General features: G+C 39.5%; 4 protein-coding genes, 2 non-coding genes and 1 pseudogene across 6 annotated transcripts; 1 reads left to right on the top strand and 6 right to left on the bottom strand.

Annotated features, from left to right (window-relative positions):
- Positions 1 to 1,529: 1,529 nt before the first annotated feature.
- Positions 1,530 to 3,523, bottom strand: LOC141824361 (dof zinc finger protein 1-like). Its single transcript, XM_074711632.1, has 3 exons — positions 3,375 to 3,523; positions 2,543 to 2,775; positions 1,530 to 2,455 (listed from the first exon to the last, which is right to left on the bottom strand). The coding sequence occupies exons 1-3, from the start codon at positions 3,396 to 3,398 to the stop codon at positions 1,825 to 1,827; spliced, it is 888 nt and encodes a 295-aa protein (XP_074567733.1). The 5' UTR covers positions 3,399 to 3,523; the 3' UTR covers positions 1,530 to 1,824.
- Positions 3,524 to 7,640: 4,117 nt separating this feature from the next.
- LOC141823488 (laccase-6) lies at positions 7,641 to 9,976 on the top strand. The gene is made up of 5 exons (XM_074710772.1): positions 7,641 to 7,775; positions 7,866 to 8,017; positions 8,104 to 8,477; positions 8,565 to 9,515; positions 9,601 to 9,976. The coding sequence occupies exons 1-5, from the start codon at positions 7,650 to 7,652 to the stop codon at positions 9,729 to 9,731; spliced, it is 1,734 nt and encodes a 577-aa protein (XP_074566873.1). The 5' UTR covers positions 7,641 to 7,649; the 3' UTR covers positions 9,732 to 9,976.
- Positions 9,977 to 10,058: 82 nt separating this feature from the next.
- Positions 10,059 to 10,131, bottom strand: TRNAK-CUU (transfer RNA lysine (anticodon CUU)). Its single transcript has one exon. It is a non-coding gene; the product is annotated as a tRNA-Lys (tRNA).
- An 808-nt stretch (positions 10,132 to 10,939) lies between these two features.
- Positions 10,940 to 13,726, bottom strand: LOC141822711 (zinc finger CCCH domain-containing protein 56). The gene is made up of 2 exons (XM_074710046.1): positions 12,674 to 13,726; positions 10,940 to 11,535 (listed from the first exon to the last, which is right to left on the bottom strand). The coding sequence occupies exons 1-2, from the start codon at positions 13,470 to 13,472 to the stop codon at positions 11,255 to 11,257; spliced, it is 1,080 nt and encodes a 359-aa protein (XP_074566147.1). The 5' UTR covers positions 13,473 to 13,726; the 3' UTR covers positions 10,940 to 11,254.
- Positions 13,727 to 15,019: 1,293 nt separating this feature from the next.
- Positions 15,020 to 17,023, bottom strand: LOC141823642 (transcription factor ILR3-like; annotated as a pseudogene).
- Positions 15,891 to 15,962, bottom strand: TRNAP-AGG (transfer RNA proline (anticodon AGG)). Its single transcript has one exon. It is a non-coding gene; the product is annotated as a tRNA-Pro (tRNA).
- A 179-nt stretch (positions 17,024 to 17,202) lies between the features above and the next one.
- Positions 17,203 to 19,616, bottom strand: LOC141824918 (NADH dehydrogenase [ubiquinone] 1 beta subcomplex subunit 10-B-like). Its single transcript, XM_074712267.1, has 3 exons — positions 19,293 to 19,616; positions 19,160 to 19,202; positions 17,203 to 17,449 (listed from the first exon to the last, which is right to left on the bottom strand). The coding sequence occupies exons 1-2, from the start codon at positions 19,573 to 19,575 to the stop codon at positions 19,180 to 19,182; spliced, it is 306 nt and encodes a 101-aa protein (XP_074568368.1). The 5' UTR covers positions 19,576 to 19,616; the 3' UTR covers positions 17,203 to 17,449; positions 19,160 to 19,179.
- Positions 19,617 to 19,674: the final 58 nt, after the last annotated feature.

Raw genomic sequence — 19,674 nt, 5'->3', positions numbered from 1 at the left:
AATGGACTTGTACTGGAGCCATGCCCAACACATGGGCTGAACTCAATTCAGTCCGATGGTCGTGCCCAACCTAACTAGTTTTCGATCCAAGCTTGGTCACGAGCTACTACTCAACCTAGTGCCGGGCCGGCCTTCACATCCCATTTGGCATAGATGGCCAATCATTTTCACACTTTATTTTTCGTTTTGGTATTTCACCAAACCGAACACGTTAGCTTGGGTGTTCGTCAACCGAAGACTTAACACATTCTGCTTGGCTCTTTCACCAGCCATTGATTCCATCAACTACATATCCTTCTAAAATGGATCAAGTGTAGTGGAACCCAACTCCTAAACACCTTCTACCACCCAAGCCAAGGTTACGAAACAACATCCTTCCATCCTGTGTGGCCTCAAGAACTATACATGAGAGAATAATTCCAAATGGTATCACATTAACGAGCTAGTTCATTACTTGATGCCCAACAAAATTGTTCATCAGCACCTGCGAAAAAAGAAGAAAAAGATCATCTTGCAGGAGATTTAGTTCCCAGCAAACTACCAATCTTAGTTCTAACAAAGAATTGAAGATTCAGCTTTCCTTAAGATCATTAATTATAACCAACCCAAGTCTCGAGTAGTGGATCTCTCCAATCGCAATGTTTCACTATAACAGAAGCAACTCCTCAGATACAATGCTCGAGCTATTGCAAGATAGTCAAACACTAAACATCCATTGGGGAGGACATATATAGACATAGTTTGGTTACATGGGAAGAACCTCTACTAGATTATCTACACTGCAATTAATTTTCTGTGACAGCGTATTTTTTGCAGCAAATCTTTCATCGTGTCATTTTTACCATGAAAGATTTTCATGCATGAAGACTTGGAGTTGGAGTGGTTTTAACATTCGGATGAATATAGCACATATGAATTAAGCACATATGAATTAAGAGTGAATATAATAATCACGGAAGAAATCAGATCAAACAATCAGAAGACAATTAAATTATTAATATTGTTCAGTTCCTATATATTTCTAGGGCAATGTTCCAGGACACCCTTCTCGAGAAGGATGTTCAATACGTATGGGCAAAGATGATATTCAATCCCTGCCCATGTTTTGTATAGAAACAAGGCACGTTACTGAATGGTGCAATCACATATGAATCAGTAACAATGTGCATGCATTGTCTTGGTGCCATCACCTGACACTCCCTTAATTTTCTCTTCACAATGTCATGGATTTATAGTCCCAACATCTACCTCAACTGCTTCGACTAATTTCACTAAAACCAAGTGGCTATAGATATTGTTAGGTATTATCTACAGCTAGAGTGTTAGAATGTGGTCTCTACCTGGTTCATCATGGTTTGGAGAATCTTAGTTGAGTTGAGTAGGTGAGGAAGGACTTCTCGTGACCTGCCATAGATAAAATAAATATTAAAGACAAAAGTAACAGATATATATATAGATCACATCAAATCCCTCCGATCCTCTCCTGATCATATAAATCAACAAATTACACCACTTACTGATACAATACCTTTTAACTCAGTGCATTATATGCTTCAATAATTCATTACCACAAACATACATATATCATACCAGAAGTCCCACACATGCTTCTCTTTTGGCATAATTAGAACATGCAAAAAAGGGTCCTCTAATGTGTTGACCACATTATCTCTTGAAGCCAATGTAAAACTTAGCTTCAACATATATCCACATTGATGATGGATTTAAATTAACTAGAGAAATTAACAATTAGCTAGATGAAAATTGAAGTCAAGATGAAGGAACGCTCTTCCTTTAATTAGGATTAATTGATACTTTTAATTTCTACCAAGAGCCTCCTCCTCCTCCTCCTCCCATGAGCATACCGTTCCAATATCCAGGAGGTGGATCACCACCTTGTCCCTTGTTCTGCTCAAACTCGATATTCTTTGAAGGCTCAGTTGCTGCCTTGAGCTCTGGCAGAGGAAACATAAGCTTACTGCTCCCCGCAGCATGATCACTACTTTCCTGAACACCCACAGTACCTGGCAGTAATTGCAGACTCCCGAACCCTGCAGTATCCAGAGGAAAGCTGAGAGTAGGAGGTCTCATGAATTCCTGCATGAGTCCTCCAAACCCAGCGCTGGTGTAGTCGGGCAATGGCATGGGCACAGATGCGGTGCTCTTGAGTAAGTCCATGGCAGAGATATTATAGGAGTTGCAGCTGCTGCTCGCTTGGCAAATGGAGTTGAACTCGGGAAGGTGGCCCTGTTTGTGGAAGGCCAGGTTGAGGTCCTGTCCCTCATGGAACAGCTTTGGAGCTTTGGAGTTGGTGGCGGCGGCAGTGGAGGCGGTGGCGGCGGCGGCGGCGGTGGCAGTGGTCTTGTTTTTGTTTTTCCTCGAGCCGCCGCCCACGGGGACGTTCCGAAGGGACCCACCTTCTGTCCAGTACCTTCTGCAGGTCTTGCAGAAGTACCTGCCATTAACTCGTGCATGTTCAGACATGCGGCTGCAAATTTTGATATCTAAAGATAGATCGGTTCCTAAATACCTAGCTAGCTACCTGGGTTGAGTGAGACTGTAGTTGTTGTAGTAGCAGAACTTGGTGTTGGTGGAGTTGCACCTGGGGCAGTTGAGGGCCTGCTCCTTGCTCGGCCTCGGCCTCTGCCGCTCCCTCATCTCCCTCTCAGTCACCTGCTGCAGCTTCGCCGTGGTAGAGGAGATGGTGGCGCCGCTGTTGGTCGACGAGGCGAACTGATCCCCCAAGGTCATGGGCTTCACCTGCAGTCCCATGCCCTAGAAAGCACCACCAATTACGCCACCAAAATTTCCCCATATGAACAGACTAAAACTACAGCCCCATTCACATATATACTATAAATCTCGAGATAAATAAATTGATCGAGAACATATGCGAGCTGAGCTGAAAGAGGAAAGGAGAAGTGAGAGGCAAAATTAAGCTAGCTAGCTCGTAAAAGATGAAAGAGAAGAGAAAATCATGGACAAGAACAAAGCAACACCATAGCCAGTAGCACTGCTTTATTGCATGCGATCAAAAGGAAAGTAAGGGAAAAAGAGAAGATAAAGGTGGGGAAGAAAAACATAAAGTGGCATCAGGTTGCCGCTGCTTTCATGAGTAAAAGGTGTGGGGGTGCATGATTCAAAGCTTAAGGCCAAAGGAAAGGAAGAGAGAGAGAAGAGAAAGAAAGAAAGAAAGAAAGAAAGAATTAAAGGCGATGCATGTATACATCAATCACAGGCGCTAAAACTCAAAAGAAAAACACAGATCTTAAGAACTCATATAAATTTTTGTTTAAAAAGAAAAAAAAAGGAAAAAAAGCAAGGCAAATATAGTCGATCGAGATCTAAGGGGGATTATAATTAGCTTTAATTACCTGAGGCCACTGGCTGGCATCCATGCAAAGGTAAATTCTAACTGAAGTGATCCAGAAAGCTCAAAGAAGAGAAAGAGATCAGAAGGAAGAGGAGGAGGAGGTAGAAGAAGGTAGACTTGGGAATATTGGATTGGGTGTAGGTGATGGACCAATTGAGAAGCTTTGGATTGTGATGTCTCGCTGGCTCTCATATCTTTTCAGAATGGTGGTCGTATGAATTATTCTTCAATAGGATTATTAAATTGATTATTAAATTGTTCTCCCATTTCTAGATTGTCTATATTTTTATTTGTGGAGGAATTTTTTGTCCACAGTTGTCCTTGTGCTATACAGTACGACTGTGACTGTATGAGTCAACCATGTTGCTTTAAGGAAATACCTTGCATTAATTAGAAGCAAATTAATTAGTGCAAGACAAATCAGGTTAGGTTGGGCCCCATGCATATATGTGTTGAGCAAAGAAGAAAAGAAAGATGGATGTTAGTGAATTAGGGTTTCAATCATTGTTTTTGGAATATAGTAGTGTTTTGTCAAGCTGAGGATTTATAAGTTGCAACAAAGGAATAGGACACCTCTAAGCTAATCAAGCCAAAGAACAAGATAGGAATGTTAGTAAAACTTAATACTACCACTTGTTTGTTTAATATAATATAATATTGTCGAAGAACATTAAAAAACTTTTATATATGTATTATAATGAATATGTAAATACTACAAGTAAGCCCTTTATTGCCTATAGTCATGCATGGACCTTTTGCCCACAACATTTCCTATTAAGCTATTTGAATATATTAGTACAAATATATTTCACTTTAATCACTCAAATTTATCTTTGGAACTAACAATATATATCTCTTGAATGAAATGGCAATTAATCTTTATATACTTTTATCCTCTCATGAAATACAAGATTAATTGAGGGAGGGATATCCGAACTCGACCATCAGATGCTTCCTCTAAATGAGTTCATATGTTGCTACAGAGATGATCTATTTTCTAAACCTTGCCGTCATTGTTTACTTTTTACTCTTTTATAAAATAAATTTACCAATTTGTACAAGAGATGATCTATTTGTACTGGTGAATATGATGGTGAAAAGTCTACAAGAAAAGGTGGGAAAGCTAATTAATGGGGTAGGAACAAGAAAAACTACTCCCCACTTAGATAGAAATAGTGTAAATGAAAAGAATAATAAATTCACTATGTTAAATTTCAACCTTTAAAAATGTTCATATTTTTCTCACTGTAGTCAGACCATATTTTAGAGGAAAATGGTCTAATATCTTTATTATCACATAGAAAAAATGATCTACTATTGCTCCTTCAATGAAAGTATTCATTAAATAGTAAGGGAGTGTTATATATCCTGATTTTTAACTTTTACAAAAGCTATCAAAATTAGAGAACCTGAGAACAAAACATGTGTATGGTATAGAATTATATATATATAGATCATATATACATGATATGAATTAAAATATAACTGAAAGAATATATTCCAATGAGTTGAAATCTTCCAGTCTTCAATTTTAATTAATCAATTCCATCATGATAATATAGAGTACATAATTAAATAGATTAGGCAGATTCCATTAGATAAATAATTAATTAATTCCTCCATCAAACCCCTAATGCATAAATTCTTAATGGAAGTTATACATGCCTAACCTCTAGATTGAGACACAAGCATACAGTTGATTAATTATGAACAGTAGTACTGTCTCCTTTGCACTTGCTTGTGTGCATATCACTGTCATCCCTATAGATCCACTTTCTAGGAACTCGAGTGAGATCAAAGAACTATGTAAGATGTCATATTCTTGAGTTGCACTAATTTGAGACGGCTTTCCTAATTATTTCATCAGATCATTGGGGAGCATCAAAGTGGGGCAGGCAGAAATTTACTTAGGTGCATGAACCTTTGAACCTAAAGGTAATTAATATATATATATGTGTGTGGTTGATAATATATAATCATGTAGCAGTATTGGCCTTAGTCAAACTTGGGGTGGAAAGGGTGGAGAATAATGGGGAAGGGAGGGAAGGTTGGTCCCAACACTCCTTCTTAATTACATGGTCGGCGCATTTTAGTAGGTTTGAATGTTTAAAACAAAAAAGAGTTGATGGGTTTCATCATTGTCTTGTCCCTACGGTTAATCAGAAGGAATTAAGCAGAATGCCTTCATATATACATTCTAAGTAGGTACGAGAGAAGTTTGTGTGTTCTTGGTTGGAGGGGTTTGAAGGAGAAGAAGGTTACAAGGTGAAGACTAGACATGGTTGAATGGAGGAGTTGACCACCATCCTGTGCTCCTTTCTTCTTCTTCCCCACCACCACTTCAACTTGTCCCCTCCGATCGATTTGCCAACTGAACAGCCATCCAATGTGCATTCCTGCTGAGATCTAACTACACTCCAATATACATCTCACCTAACATTACTTGCACTTTGGTGAAAATATTTCCCAAAAGTCAAATCTAGTCCACAAAAATATTTTATTTTTCAGTAAAACTACTAGCTTGAATCCACTAGAGACACTGCTAACTTATATATAGGGCAGTTATGCAATTCCAAAACAGAGAAAAAAGAGGCTAGGGTTAAATACTCAAAAGATCCTAATAAAAAAAATCTAAGATCTTATTTGCTTTGGTCATTGTATGATTGAATACTAAAAATTTCCACTTTTCCAATTTTAATTGAGGTTCGCACATATGTAGTCTAACCTAAGCCCAAGCCCAAGCCCAACAAGAAAAGTCCAATGGTTGAAATAAAAAATTAAGCCCACTTCTAAAAATTAGAAGATTAATTAGTACGCTTAATCAGATCTAATCATGTCGTCCCAGGTTCCACTTGCAGCAATAATAAATGAACAAAATAATTACAAGGTTTGGATCCTGTTCTTATGCATTGTTGATAGACATGTTGATTAGCACACTGCACTTCGTTAATCGCAGCTGCTTAAATATGTCTCTGTGATCACGATGCCCCATGAGTATGTTCTTTTGGCTACTGGTCTAGAAAGTAAGTTACGCCCCTTGTTTGCTCGCGTTTCCTGCTTATAAGATTTGGTAACAATTATCTTCTTAATTATTACAGAACTTTCTTTTCAGATTCTTAATGCCAAGGTTTATTTCTGTCTCAAATATTTTTCACCAAGTAAAGTAAACGGACTCTCAGTTGATACGTTCTCCTAAAGGAGAAATAACTATTAATTATATTACTGTACGTGAGCTCGAGCCTTTCAAAAAAGAACGGCATTAAAAGCAAGTTTTAATTAGTTCAAATATAAGTTAGTTCAAACTGTCATTGCTTACTTAAGAATGAATAAGCATGTATATATCACTGAAATTCAATTTGATGCGTGTCATTTCTTAAGAATATTATCAAGTTTTTAGTTAAACGCCACATCACAGGGCTTGACTTTTGCTTAATCAAATAACAAACTGCTGGCAATTTTCACCTTTTTTTGAGTATTTATTAGGTGATCTCTTGAAGGTTTAGGTCAACTGCTTCGTTGACATGTGGTGCTGTGTTAGATATTTCAACCACATACACATTGTTTGATTCGCCTACCTATTTTTTGACCTTTAGCTATTAATTTAACCAGCGGTTGTTAATTAACTAACAATTAATTGTCCTTTTCTTGCAAGCAGCGGAAAAGGATCACATATTTCTTTATCCATCTCCATTTAGATAATTAGTTAGTTTCGTAACTGTAATCATGCAGCAAAACACTGTAATCCTTTTTACGAGCTAGCTAGGCTTTCCCTGTTCTTGGTCTCTCTTCGAGCACGGGCTGCATTGATGAACATGATGCCTCCCTGCGATGGCTGGAACAAAAGGGAGGGAAATGGCAGACGAGAAGTAGGTAGAAAGTAAGAATCATTGGTGTTGTTTTATCTTTTCACAGGGAAATACATAGATCTATTGGCCATTTTCCAGTTGGTTCGTGCAGTGTGAAAGAAAGATGAACATGATTTTGCTCATGACCTGTTCCTTTCAAGTAGTTTTGGTAGGGCTATTAAGCAGGTGGCAATTAGTTCGTCGTCTATTCTCTTACGTATCATCATGCAGCCAGGCATATCTTTACGTTGACAATGATGAAGTGGAATAGCAACCTCTCTGCAATAGGTTATGATAATACGTAATCAAGTTGTTGGAAGGAATCATGAGACCTGCTCTTCCTACTCCCCACAGTTTTAATTAAGACTTCTCCTGTGTGTTTATAAAGATTGTGGTCTGATCTTTCTTTGTGCATTGGCATCGAGTGGAAGATGGCATCTTCTTCTTCTTCTTCTTCCTCCTTGCTGTTCTTTTTGCTGTCATGTTTCGTTGTGCCATTTGTCGTGGCCCACCCCGAGTGGCCTGTTGGAGGAAGCACCAGGTTCTATGACTTCAAGGTCTCTGTTCCTCCCCTAGCTCTCTCTTAATTTCCTTTCGGTAGTTGGTTATATAACAGAGTGCGTGACTTGTTGCTCGTCGGTACGTAGGTGCAAATGACGAGAGTGACGAAGCTTTGCAAGAGCAAGGAGATCGTGACCGTCAATGGATTGTTTCCAGGGCCGGCCATCACTGCTCAGGAAGACGATCGGGTCATCGTCAAGGTCACCAATGAGACCCCCTACAACGCCACCATCCACTGGTTAGGAATGCTTCTTTCTTTGCATGCCGATCTTTTTGATGGATTGACTGTTTTGACTTGGAGGACTGTGTCAATGGCGATGGCAGGCATGGGGTGAGACAGAAGTTGACATGCTGGGCCGATGGGCCTGCCTATATCACACAGTGCCCGATTCAACCGGGTCAGACCTACACGTACGAGTTCACGTTGATCAAGCAGAGGGGCACTCTGTTCTGGCACGCCCACCTCTCCTGGCTCCGCGCCACCGTCCACGGCCCTCTCATCATCTACCCCAAGACCGGCGTCCCTTATCCCTTTCCCAGTCCTTACGAGGAGCACACTCTCGTCTTTGGGGAGTACTGGCACAAAAACATACTGAAGCTGCAGGAAGAGGTGTCGGCCAGCGGCGGCGCCCCACCGCCACCCAACGCATACATCATCAACGGCCACCCGGGGCCTCTCTACAACTGCTCTTCCACTGGTACATTAATGCTCTGCTCTGCTCTGTTAATTATTACTCTGTTTAGTACGATATATGCACGATTATTGAGTGGTTTTTAACATCCAGATGTGTATAAGATCGACGTTATCCCTGGCAAAACGTATCTGCTCCGGCTAATAGGCGCGTCCCTTAACATGGAGCACTTCTTCGGCATCGCCGGCCACAAGATGACCATAGTGGAGGCCGACGCCGACTACACCAAGCCCTTCACCGTGGACCGCCTCATGATCGCGCCGGGGCAAACCATCAACGTCCTGGTGGAGGCCGACCAGAAGATCGACAGCTACGATATGGCGCTGGGGCCCTACATGTCCGGCAAAAACATCAGCTTCCAGAACATCTCCGCCATCGCGCGCTTCCAGTACACCGGCGCCGGGGAGCTCAACGGCGAGTTCAGCCTCCCGGCCCTGCTCCCAGCCTACAACGACAGCCTCATCGTGAACACCAACCTCCACTTGCTCCGCCGGCTCGAGGCCGCCGTCGACCTCCCGCTCGAGATCGACGACAACCTCTTCATCACCGTCGGGCTCAACGTGGAGAAGTGCCACGCGAAAAACCGCAAAAAGAGCTGCCGGGGCCCCGGCCGCGGCGTCTTAGCGGCGTCCATGAACAACGTCAGCTTCGTGAGGTCCACCGTCTCGCTCTTGGGAGCTTACTACAACAAAATCCACGGCTACTACACCGACGATTTCCCCGGCGTGCCGCTGAAGACATACGACTTCGTCAACGGCGCGCCCAAGAACGCCCCCAAGGACACGCAGTCGATGATCGGGACGAAGGTGCGCGTGCTGGAATACGGCAGCAGAGTGCAGATCGTGTTCCAGGATACAGGGATCGTGACCACCGAGAACCACCCCATCCACCTCCATGGCTACAGCTTCTACGTGGTAGGATACGGAACAGGGAATTTCAACCCCATGACGGCCAAGCTCAACTTGGTGGATCCGCCCTACATGAACACCATCGCCGTCCCTGTCGGAGGATGGGCAGCCATTAGATTCGTGGCCGACAATCCAGGTACTAACTAATTACTTAGTTAATGTCATATATGGAAAAATCGAAGGTTTAGCGATTAATCGTGTTTAAATTAAATTACTGTCAGGGGTGTGGTTTATGCACTGCCATTTCGACGTGCACTTGACGTGGGGATTGTCGATGGCGTTTATCGTGAAGAACGGGGAGGGACCCCTGGAGACTCTTCCGCATCCTCCAGCTGATTTGCCCAGATGTTAAAAATATTTATATATCATCGAAGAATCAAAATTATTGTGTGTATCATGTTTACTCCATTTCCTTACAATTATTAATCATATTCTTGTGTGATTAGTACTGTATATCTGTGTTACTATCCATTAATTCAAGTGGATTGGGAACAGACCAGCATAAGGGACGAGGCAATAAAATAGTGTCGTCTGTCTCAGAATTTTATAGGAGAAAATAAAGCTTTTAAATAAAATAAAATAGAAATTTATTGATTTTTTTAAAGCTCAAGTTGATATTTGAGCCCACTCAGCAATTCTTCTTCATATTAGATCTTATTTTAAAAACTTATATCGTCGCCGCCCACCGTGGGGCTCGAACCCACGACCACAAGGTTAAGAGCCTTGCGCTCTACCAACTGAGCTAGACGGGCATTTGTTATTTGACATTGCAAATATAAATATAGTATTTTTATCTATAAAGTATAATAAATCACAAAAATACCTACTCTATCAACACATCTATTTTTTTTCCCAGTCTTTGTCCACATCCACGTCTAAATAAACAAGTTGATTAAACTAAGTGCATCGAACATATTATTCAAATCATGACCATGCAAGTTAGATAATTAAATTGGATGGTTAGATGAGTTAAGTGAGTAGAACAAACCTATTCACCAAATTAATTGGGTTGGCCAAGCAAGTTCAATTGATATATTTGGCTAATCTTTAATGCTGTTTCACAAATTAATTTATAGAAAAAAAATCAAAATTTATACAAAATATTTTAAAGTTATTTGAAAATTTTTAATTTTGCTCCGCAATTCATTCCGCAAGGTGAACTACAACTTGTAGGTAGAGTTGGGAAGGTGGAAACCAAGGATAATATGAGCAAAAATAAAATTGAATTGCGATACAGCAAAAAAATTATGAGAGCGTGAATATACATGAGCGTTTTTTGACAAAATACCCAAACGTAGTTTTACATCTAAATCGAGACAAAATTGTCATCACAATCCATGTAACACAATCGACTCATCTGTTCTGGACTTCAAACCTACTTGCAGACTCTTTGATCACCATCCATCATATTTCTTTGCATCAAAATCAGAACACACGAATTATATTTCATCCTTTCATGGGAACAGCTACAAGAGAAACATTAGTCTGAAACAGATAAATAGCTTCACTAAGGTCTGTAGATAGACTAAACTTAAGATCAAACATCCGCAACACATCATCTATGAAAACAAAAGACTTGCAGAACCTGCTCAGTAACAGATTGAAGATAAGTATTATTATTGAAAACACTGCTCCACTATTGTTTGAAGCTGAAAGAGTTTTGGCATATATCAGCTCCCTCAGGAAGTAGCAGAAAGAAAAACTCAAAAGTCGACCATTGCAAATTTTTAGCCATGTCAAAAGATAACTTAATTCAGGATTGCATAACTCTTAAGCAACAAATAAGGAAAATGACCTTTATGGTGCGCCAGTATCTAGTTGGGAAGTGCAATTATGTTTAGCAGCCATATTGGTGAATCTAAGAAGTTCGAGGTTCTATTCAATGTCGTCAATCCAGTCACCATAAATCTTACTAATCTTGTCCGGGCCTTTCCATTTCTCAGCTGACCTCTGTCCTTGCCTCTGGAGGGCAGTGGCAGATCTCTGTGAAGGCACACTACTAATGTGATATATGTCTGCATGGGGAACTAAAACATTTGAAACTAGGGATGCATCTGTTGTGGCCTTGGCTAATGACCCGGCTTGCTTTGTGTCTGGAGTAGATGAGACATCTCTGCCTTCCGTGTCCATAAGCCCACCACCATATCGATGCAATTCTGTGTTCATGGAATTATGTATGAATGAAAAGAGCAAACTATTATTGTCTATATCGCAGTATATACTGAATTATGTAAAATGTTAAGAAGAGGATGGAAAAAAAGGGACAGCAAAAATGTACAGGAAAACTGTTAATGTTGCTACGTTATCAAACAGTATGACCAATAGTAAGGAAAAAATGGCCAACTAGGCACCTCATGTATTCAGAATGGATATAAGAAATTAGTCTCGCTAAAATATTCACACATATAGGTGCTTTCAATTCAAGTGATATTTGGTCCATAGTCACTAACGTTTGTTTCAGTTATGGATAGTGTTCAATACTCTAATAGACATTCTAAAGCATGCACTTGACAATGTTGCACAAGCAGCACTGGTTTGAATTACAGATTTGGTCTGGGTGCTTTTAATTCAAGCGATATTTGATCCATAGTCACTTATGTTTGTTTCCGTTATGGATAGTGTTCCATTCTCTAAATAGGCATTCTAAAGCATGCACTTGACAATGTTGCACAAGTGACTCTGGTTTAAATTACAGACATCTAATACAGATTTATTCGCCACAAATATTGCACGTCAGGAGCATATATGAACTTATTGATAAGTTAAACATAAACAAAAAGACCTTTGAATTTAAAGTCGTTGGTAGAACTAAAGCTTAGTTAACAGAAATTACAACATAAATATGTCCCTGAATTAGAATACAGATCGGTTACATGCTTCTTTTTGTAAATGCAAGCAAGTATATGGCCTATCGGAGTAAGAATTCATTGGATAAGAATTAAAAAAAAGTTAATGCAATTGTAATAATCAAGGAATAAAAACTGTCATTGAATATCTTATCTATATTTCTACCATGGTTTAATGCAGTCTACATGGATAAATGAGAAAGGAACAGAAACAACTGAATTGAGTAACTTTCAATGTTACTTGATATGAAATGAGAGGAAAAGCAATAAGGAGCCAAGTTTTGCGCTAAGATCACTATAATTATTTTTTTCCCATCAACTATAGATCACTATCATTCTCCTCTGCTTTCTCTCCTCTATGTTAACACAGAATCAGGAACAAACATAGTAGTACTTTTGTTTTTGCATTAACAGATGAAATTAGCAGAAACAAAATGAATCAGGATACCTTCTGCACCATGAGCAAAGTGGCACTTACTGCCAAACGGACAATATCCTGTCATCTCCCACTTGTTACAGATCCTCGTCTTCCAATTCGAAGGCTTTTGAACCGCTGCAGCCGCTCCTCCCCCATATCCAGCACCACCTCCAACTGATGGAGACAGACTTATAGCAACACTCTCACGGGCCTTAGATTGTTCATCATGTATGAAAGTGCAACTATCCCCATAAGGGCACCCCTCTTCGGTATAGAACTTCTTACAGCGCCTTCCTTTATATGATCTCTCCGACTCCCCTATTACAATTGACGAACTAATGGTGGGAATCTGGCGTTCCTCTATGGGAGGGGGCGGCTCCGAACCCTCCTCATGAGCCGCCACAATCTCCTGCCAGTTGGGAGGTGGCTTCCGGAGCTCCTCAATCCCATGGGCAAAATTACAGTTTGTGATATAAGGGCAGGTCCCCGCGCGGAACTTACAGCAAAGCTTGGTCTTGAAGAACATTTTCCCAATGGCTTTCGAGCTGTTATTCCTATTACCACCTTGTGAATCCCCGTTCCGAGATCGCTTGCTGGGAGGCTGCTCGCTGCCAGCTCGAGACTGGGACTGGCGACCATCGTATGCAGAGTTGGAACCGGTGTCAGCCAACAGATCGCCGCCCCAAGCACGGTAATCCTCTTCCGTCGCCCACATGAGCTGGTCACTCCCCGCCGGCGGCCAAGAATCGCGGCCGGGAGGGCCGGATGCGTCCGGGATGATGGCTATAGCATTGCTTCCAGGATAAGCACTTCCTCCGCCGTAATCCATCGATACAAGCGAGATCCCAACGAGACACGGGTCAAAATTGCAACTTTCGACCACCAGCGTCGAGAAAAAAAAACCCGCAAATGAGACGTGAAAGGGATTCGTCAATGAATCCACCAAAGGAACGCCATTTACAGGGCTGGAAAATACTGGAATTGGAGAAATCTAACAAGGGAGAAGCCCGATTAGGAGATTTGCGAAGAAGATTCCCAGAAAGGGAAGGGGCGCTTCGAAACCCTAGCGAGGGACCTGTAAAAAGGAAGGCACACGAGCTGTGGCTCATCTTTTTTATTTCTTTTATTGGAAGAGAAATTTCCATTTTGACTTCCGATAACAAAAATGAACCTAAAGCTTTTCCTCGATTAAAAAAAACACGTGCGACATTACAAAATCGATGGATTATATGTTTCACAAATCCACTAAAAAAAATTAAAATCGTTCATTATCAATTTATCGTAATATATATATATATATATATATTTTCTTATTATCATATAAATAATTTGAAGATGGTGTTTAATTTCTTCTTAAATCAAAATTTTTTGCTCGCTTTGCCTTTTTCCTTCCTCTCCATTAAAATAAACAACCATGAGAGACGACGAACATGATGGACGGACTCAACTTCTGCGGGCCCACCTACCCGGTCGTTTACTTCCACGTGTGTCGTCACGTCACCCTGCCCCATGTCTCTCCCGGTCACGTGCCGTCTTCACACGTCTCAACTTCAAACTCATCGTTGACTTGTGACGTTGTCACGTGAATTGTTTCTGTATGGAAAGCTGATGTGGGAAATGCACAGGGACGAGGAGAGGGCAGAAGCCTTCTTCGAGCGCGCCGTCAAAGCATCGCCGGACGACTGGTAATTATAAGTTTCATTTCCCAAATTCTTCCACTAATAAAAAATTCATCTGGGATTGTAACATGATCTCTAATCCAAAGGTACGTGTTTGCAGCTACGTCCTTGACTCCTTGGTTCTTATGCGCAGTTCCTATGGGACGCCGTCGAGGAGGACCAAGAAGAGGCACCGCCGGCGGCGAGAACGGAGGCATCCTCACCATCGGTGGAAGCATTTTGATGCAGAATGTACAAAAGCAATAGTAATAATGCCGATATCTATCTAATGATGATAGTAATATCGTCGTCACAATTCTAAGGACGACTTATCAGATACGAGAAGCAGAATGATGAGGAAAGAGACCAACAGCAGAGGAGGCAGATGACAAATGCTGATGTTCATGTTCTTGATCTTTGCTGTAGCATTCGGAGGATCGGAAGTGATGGATAATGGAGCCACTTTGTCGAAGCACTAACTAACGACTTCTAGATCAGCAACTCATATCTACGCGGGAGGCAATTTGCAGTTCAACACTTCTACCAACACATGCAAAGAAAAAGGAGACATTTAGATCGATTTTTCAACCTTCATTATCTTTCTTATGTTGATCCCAAAGCTTGAATAGGACTTCAGCTTTAGATAAGTTTATGTTATCAGACAACACAAGCTACTAATTGTTTAACAAAAGTTGAATGAAACGACCATGAGGAATGACTATGCAGCCGTTGGCCTTAGCACATGATCCTGCGAAGTATCCAGAGATGCAGGGGGTATCCATTGCCACATTCCGAGTGGTAGATAGTTCGCGTGCTGGATGAGCTGATGCAGGATGAATAGACTCCTTGCCTTTAGCTTCTTCTGCTTCAAGCCATAATTGCTTTATGAGACGAGTGGCATCACTCAAAATGGCAAATTTGACTGTTTTAAGAGGCTTTCCAGGTCGATGATAGAACACAATTCTGTAAACCTGTGTACATAACATCGTACATTTAGAGACGGTTACGATCAATATGCATGAGGAATACACGATGTTGCAGACAGGTGCATCAGTTACCTATCATTAAGTTTATCTCTTTGTATTTTCTCAAATTTGACGAGCTTTTGACCCTGGTGCAGCACATGATTCAACATGGTTTCTGAAGAATGGCAAATTAATGGGTTTTATAAGAAGAACAATACTTGATACCTGAGAGATATGTTAATGTATCTTACTGTTACATCCAAACTAGAATTCAGTTTTAATTTAGTTTTGCACAAAGAGTCAGATTTCCTCCGAAATCCTTTACAATTCCTTCAAGATCAAATGCTTCATTGCATACACAAATGACTATACAAGTACCAAAGGAGAAAGATGAAAAACAAATGGTTGGGATTTCACATAATACAAAGCAACAAAAAAAAGATAAGCTAATAACTTATTTCTTTTATAAAATGGTTAATCTTATCTCAAGCATAACTTATCAGAGACAAGAAGCAGCATGAAAAGGTAGAGATATTTGATGTTCTTGATCTTTGCTGTAGCACTCGGCGGACGCAGATAATTCTCTAGATAAAAATTACAAATACAAGGAAAAATAATGTAATAGGGGCATTCCGAGAATTGAACTCGGGACCTCTCGCACCCTAAGCGAGAATCATACCACTAGACCAAATGCCCAATTTGATTTAAAACTAATTGTATATATATAACTATATTAAATATGTATAGTTTTTGACATTTATTATGCATTGACTTTATATGCACGAACGCATAAAAAAATAAGTATTTTTGATTTTATGGTTGATTGGTAGGAATATTATAAAATAAATAAACGAGGACTATTTTTATAATAATAAAATATTTATACATAAAAGAGTTTTTTTAGACTCGTTTAAGTTTACAAACCCTCTTATAACTAATACACAGGTCAAAGCACGGATTCCTGTTCATGTACAAGATGACTGTTTAATGTTTTAATAAGGCCGATATTTTATCGGTTAATTCAGTTTTCGACCGAATTAACCGATTTTTTTTTAAATATTATAAAAATTTTATTAATAAATTAGAGATTTATATATTTATTTACTTAAAATTTATAAATTATTTTTTTAATTTAATTAATTTGGTTAATTCGGTTTAACCGAATAATAAAATTTAAAATCGAAACCGAACCGAATTAACCGATTTTTTTAAAAAAAATAATCGAACTTCTGAAATAACCGAACCGAATTTTTAAATTCAGTTTGATTTAATCGGTTTATTCGCTTTAACCGAATTTTTGCTCACCCCTAGCACGGATTCCTGTTCATGTACAAGATGACTGGTTGGTGGAAGATCCATTAATCGGGGAAGGTTTATAACGTGAAATTTTATTGAACCTCCGAACAGTATGCATCATACAAAATGTAGGCACAACGTCGAATTTAAAAAGTATAAAAAATAATTTGTTGATTTTTCAAGCTCAATATGTTAGTAATTAGTAATTAATTAGGGAAAAATCATCTTTTTGCAATGGTGGGATAGGAGAATGCTATTGTTCTTTATTGAGAATTAAGAGTGGAGAATTTATTACTTTAGAATAAATTTTAAATAAGTTAAAAGAATGAAATAAATTTAGCAAAACGTGGATCCCATTTTTTTTAAAAAAAATTATTTATTTATTGCGATAGTAGCCATCTCGCGATCCAGTCCGCCGCTCCGATGTGTCTCTTGATGCTTCCCATCACTGGCTGCGCCATTTCCGCTCCGGGTTAACTTACTAGATATTTCTACTTCAGTCAGGTGCACTTGACCAAGTAGGGATTTTTGTGCCATGAGTGAATATTTTTGAAGGAACTTCTCAATATGATAAACATCTTTCTGATTTGTTTGTCGATTCCTTCAACCTGAGTTTAAACCTAATGACTAAACCAGCAGAGAAGGAAAAACTACATTCAGATTTTCAGGAAATGTAGAGCACATAATATTTGGGTACAAGGCAACTTGAACAAGCGAGTTTTGCTTTTACAAGGACATAAACAAAAGCATTCAACTACAAGCCATCCATTATTATAATTCATCACCAGAGTATTAAGCAGATTATGGGGCGAAAATCTTAAGTGAAAGAAGAAATGCAGTAGATGGAACCAGTGGCATCTGTTGTTACTCCGATTGGGTGGGTAAACCTGGAAAAGAGAAAAAAAAGAATTAATTATTTTTTTTTCGAAGAGAAAACACTATATTCACTCAAACAAGCCTACAAGGGTTGAGTTGTAACAACCAATTATACAGGGAAAAAAAGGAAAAAGACACCATTTGTTTGGATTAATGGTACGCGAGCCAAAGCTATTTGGATTTTCAGGATAGGCATTATCCTAACTTTTGTTCCCATCACAGATTTTGTTCCAGTAATAGAGGCCTCTGGAGTCAGCGATATTAGACAAAATAGAGGCTCTTATAAGGTCATCCAATGTTTTTTAAGACATAATCAACAAACAACCCTTAACACAACTGGGCATGACACTTTGGGCCACAATTGCATGGAATGCGGCAACAAATGTGAACGTGAATGCCATGAGCTGATTCGTGCATAAACTAACACAAATCTACTTGGTGTGATATTCTTGGGCACAGATGCAAACGTAGAGTATTGAGACTGCCCAGCATCAATTAACATAACTTCTTCCAACAGTATTAAGTAGCTGAGACATAGCAACCAGTTTTGACAAAAACCAATTGGACAATTACAAAAATAATCCAACAAATACCTACTTGGAAGGAATTTGACATTGTCCATTCTATATGAATTGCTTATAAAAGCTAGAGTAGATGACAAATTCTCTCCTTGGTTGAGGTTGAAGGTATTGAAATCACTAGTATAACATGTCACCAATAAGTTTGTTAGGGTAAGAACATAAGTCATACTCCTAAAGATAATCATGATTAATGTGCTAAAGGCAGCTCAAGGGATGTTTTTCCTTTTATTCACTGCGTATCATTCTTGAAAAAAATATCTAATCAATTTTATATTTCAACTGAGTAGCAGATCATTAGGCAATAAATAGATTGTGAATAAAAATGATTTTGAGCAATGCTTTAAGGCTGTATTTACTTTAGCTAAGGAATGCAGATAAGGATAAGGGAAAGAGAAGGGAGGACATCATGATGTTTCTTTGAGCATGTAGAATCTGGTAAGGGAGTATTGTACTGCATTATAATGAGATAATCACACGTATATTTAGACTCAAATGATAAAATCAAGATCTAAAAGTACCAATGAGACAAAACACATTCCTACCCAATGTTAGGGTAAGAACATAAGGCATACTCCTAATGATAATCATGATTAATGTGCTAATGGCAGCTCAAGAGATGTTTTTTCTTTTATTCACTGCGTATCATTCTTGAAAAAAATATCTAATCAATTTTATATTTCAACCGAGTAGGAGATCATTAGGCAATAAATGGATTGTGAATAAAAATGATTTTAAGCAATGCTTTAAGGCTGTATTTACTTTAGCTAAGGAATGCAGATAAGAGTAAGGGAGTATTGTACTGCATTATAATGAGATAATCACAATTTAAGGTAGGAACATAAGTTTAATCCTAATGTTTAATAACCAAAAAGTGAAAAATTAGCAGTGATTTGTGTAAAACATAATTGTCCTCTGCTATATTCCTCCTATTTGTTCGCTAGGAGAAGTTTTTTTTTATATATAAAAAAAGACATTTAGCCTTTCATTAAATACTGTATCGTATGGCACATCTAAACTCCAAGTGCAAGGGCATTTCAGAAACCAAGCAAGTAGACATTTCTTCAGTTCCATAAAACAATTACAACAATAATAATCAAACACAATAATTTATATCATCCGAATCGAAGAAAATAGACAAACCTTGAAGAGGAACAGCAGCCCTACTCGGAAATTTTCTTTGGACCTTAAAAGTTAGAAAAAAATCATTTAATATATAGGAAAAATAAAAATCCGGGAAGCATAGGGAAAGAAAAGCAGAAGAAAAAATCTGCACCGTGGAATTCAGGGGGGCGAGCATCCTTGCCCCATCCGATTCCGCGAGTGGAATCAAGGTACTGCTCGACGAGGTGACGACACTTCTGCTTGTGGTTGACCCCCTCGATGCGGTAGCACCAGAGGAGGCGGTCCCGTATGATCTTGGCAGTTTCGATCTGGATCCACTTCTCCCGCACCAGGTACTCCCTGTACTCGAGCATCGCCACCGGATCCCCGTAGGGATTGCTCAGATCGATTTCAGGAGGAGTCTCATCGAACTCTACCTTCGCCTTCCGCCCCATCTCTTCCACCTCCGATTCACCGTCGCTATCTCCCTCTTCACTTCGCTGAGCCGATGCCCTGTTTTTTCCTGCATATTTATTGGGTCCTAAGTCTCTTGG

This window comes from Curcuma longa, chromosome 3 (genome assembly GCF_044706935.1).
Source record: "Curcuma longa cultivar G26 ecotype Majalengka, Jawa Barat chromosome 3, ITB_CL_G26_1.1, whole genome shotgun sequence".
Classification (NCBI taxonomy): Eukaryota; Viridiplantae; Streptophyta; class Magnoliopsida; order Zingiberales; family Zingiberaceae; genus Curcuma; species Curcuma longa.
This window is presented reverse-complemented; position numbering and strand designations above follow the sequence as displayed.

What these genes read in the sequence shown, in the direction of transcription:
- LOC141824361 (XM_074711632.1), bottom strand. Translation starts at nt 3,398, where the DNA reads ATGGATGCCAGCCAGTGGCCTCAG. An exon ending in ATGCCAGCCAGTGGCCTCAG is followed by an intron (nt 2,776 to 3,374) that starts GTAATTAAAGCT and finishes GGTGCTTTCTAG; the next exon opens with GGCATGGGACTGCAGGTGAA. An exon ending in TACAGTCTCACTCAACCCAG is followed by an intron (nt 2,456 to 2,542) that starts GTAGCTAGCTAG and finishes AGTTAATGGCAG; the next exon opens with GTACTTCTGCAAGACCTGCA.
- LOC141823488 (XM_074710772.1), top strand. Translation starts at nt 7,650, where the DNA reads ATGGCATCTTCTTCTTCTTCTTCTTCCTCCTTGCTGTTCTTTTTGCTG. An exon ending in CCAGGTTCTATGACTTCAAG is followed by an intron (nt 7,776 to 7,865) that starts GTCTCTGTTCCT and finishes GTCGGTACGTAG; the next exon opens with GTGCAAATGACGAGAGTGAC. An exon ending in ATTCGTGGCCGACAATCCAG is followed by an intron (nt 9,516 to 9,600) that starts GTACTAACTAAT and finishes AATTACTGTCAG; the next exon opens with GGGTGTGGTTTATGCACTGC.
- LOC141822711 (XM_074710046.1), bottom strand. Translation starts at nt 13,472, where the DNA reads ATGGATTACGGCGGAGGAAGTGCTTATCCTGGAAGCAATGCTATAGCC. An exon ending in CTTTGCTCATGGTGCAGAAG is followed by an intron (nt 11,536 to 12,673) that starts GTATCCTGATTC and finishes CCATGAACACAG; the next exon opens with AATTGCATCGATATGGTGGT.
- LOC141824918 (XM_074712267.1), bottom strand. Translation starts at nt 19,575, where the DNA reads ATGGGGCGGAAGGCGAAGGTAGAGTTCGATGAGACTCCTCCTGAAATC. An exon ending in TCGCCCCCCTGAATTCCACG is followed by an intron (nt 19,203 to 19,292) that starts GTGCAGATTTTT and finishes CTAACTTTTAAG; the next exon opens with GTCCAAAGAAAATTTCCGAG.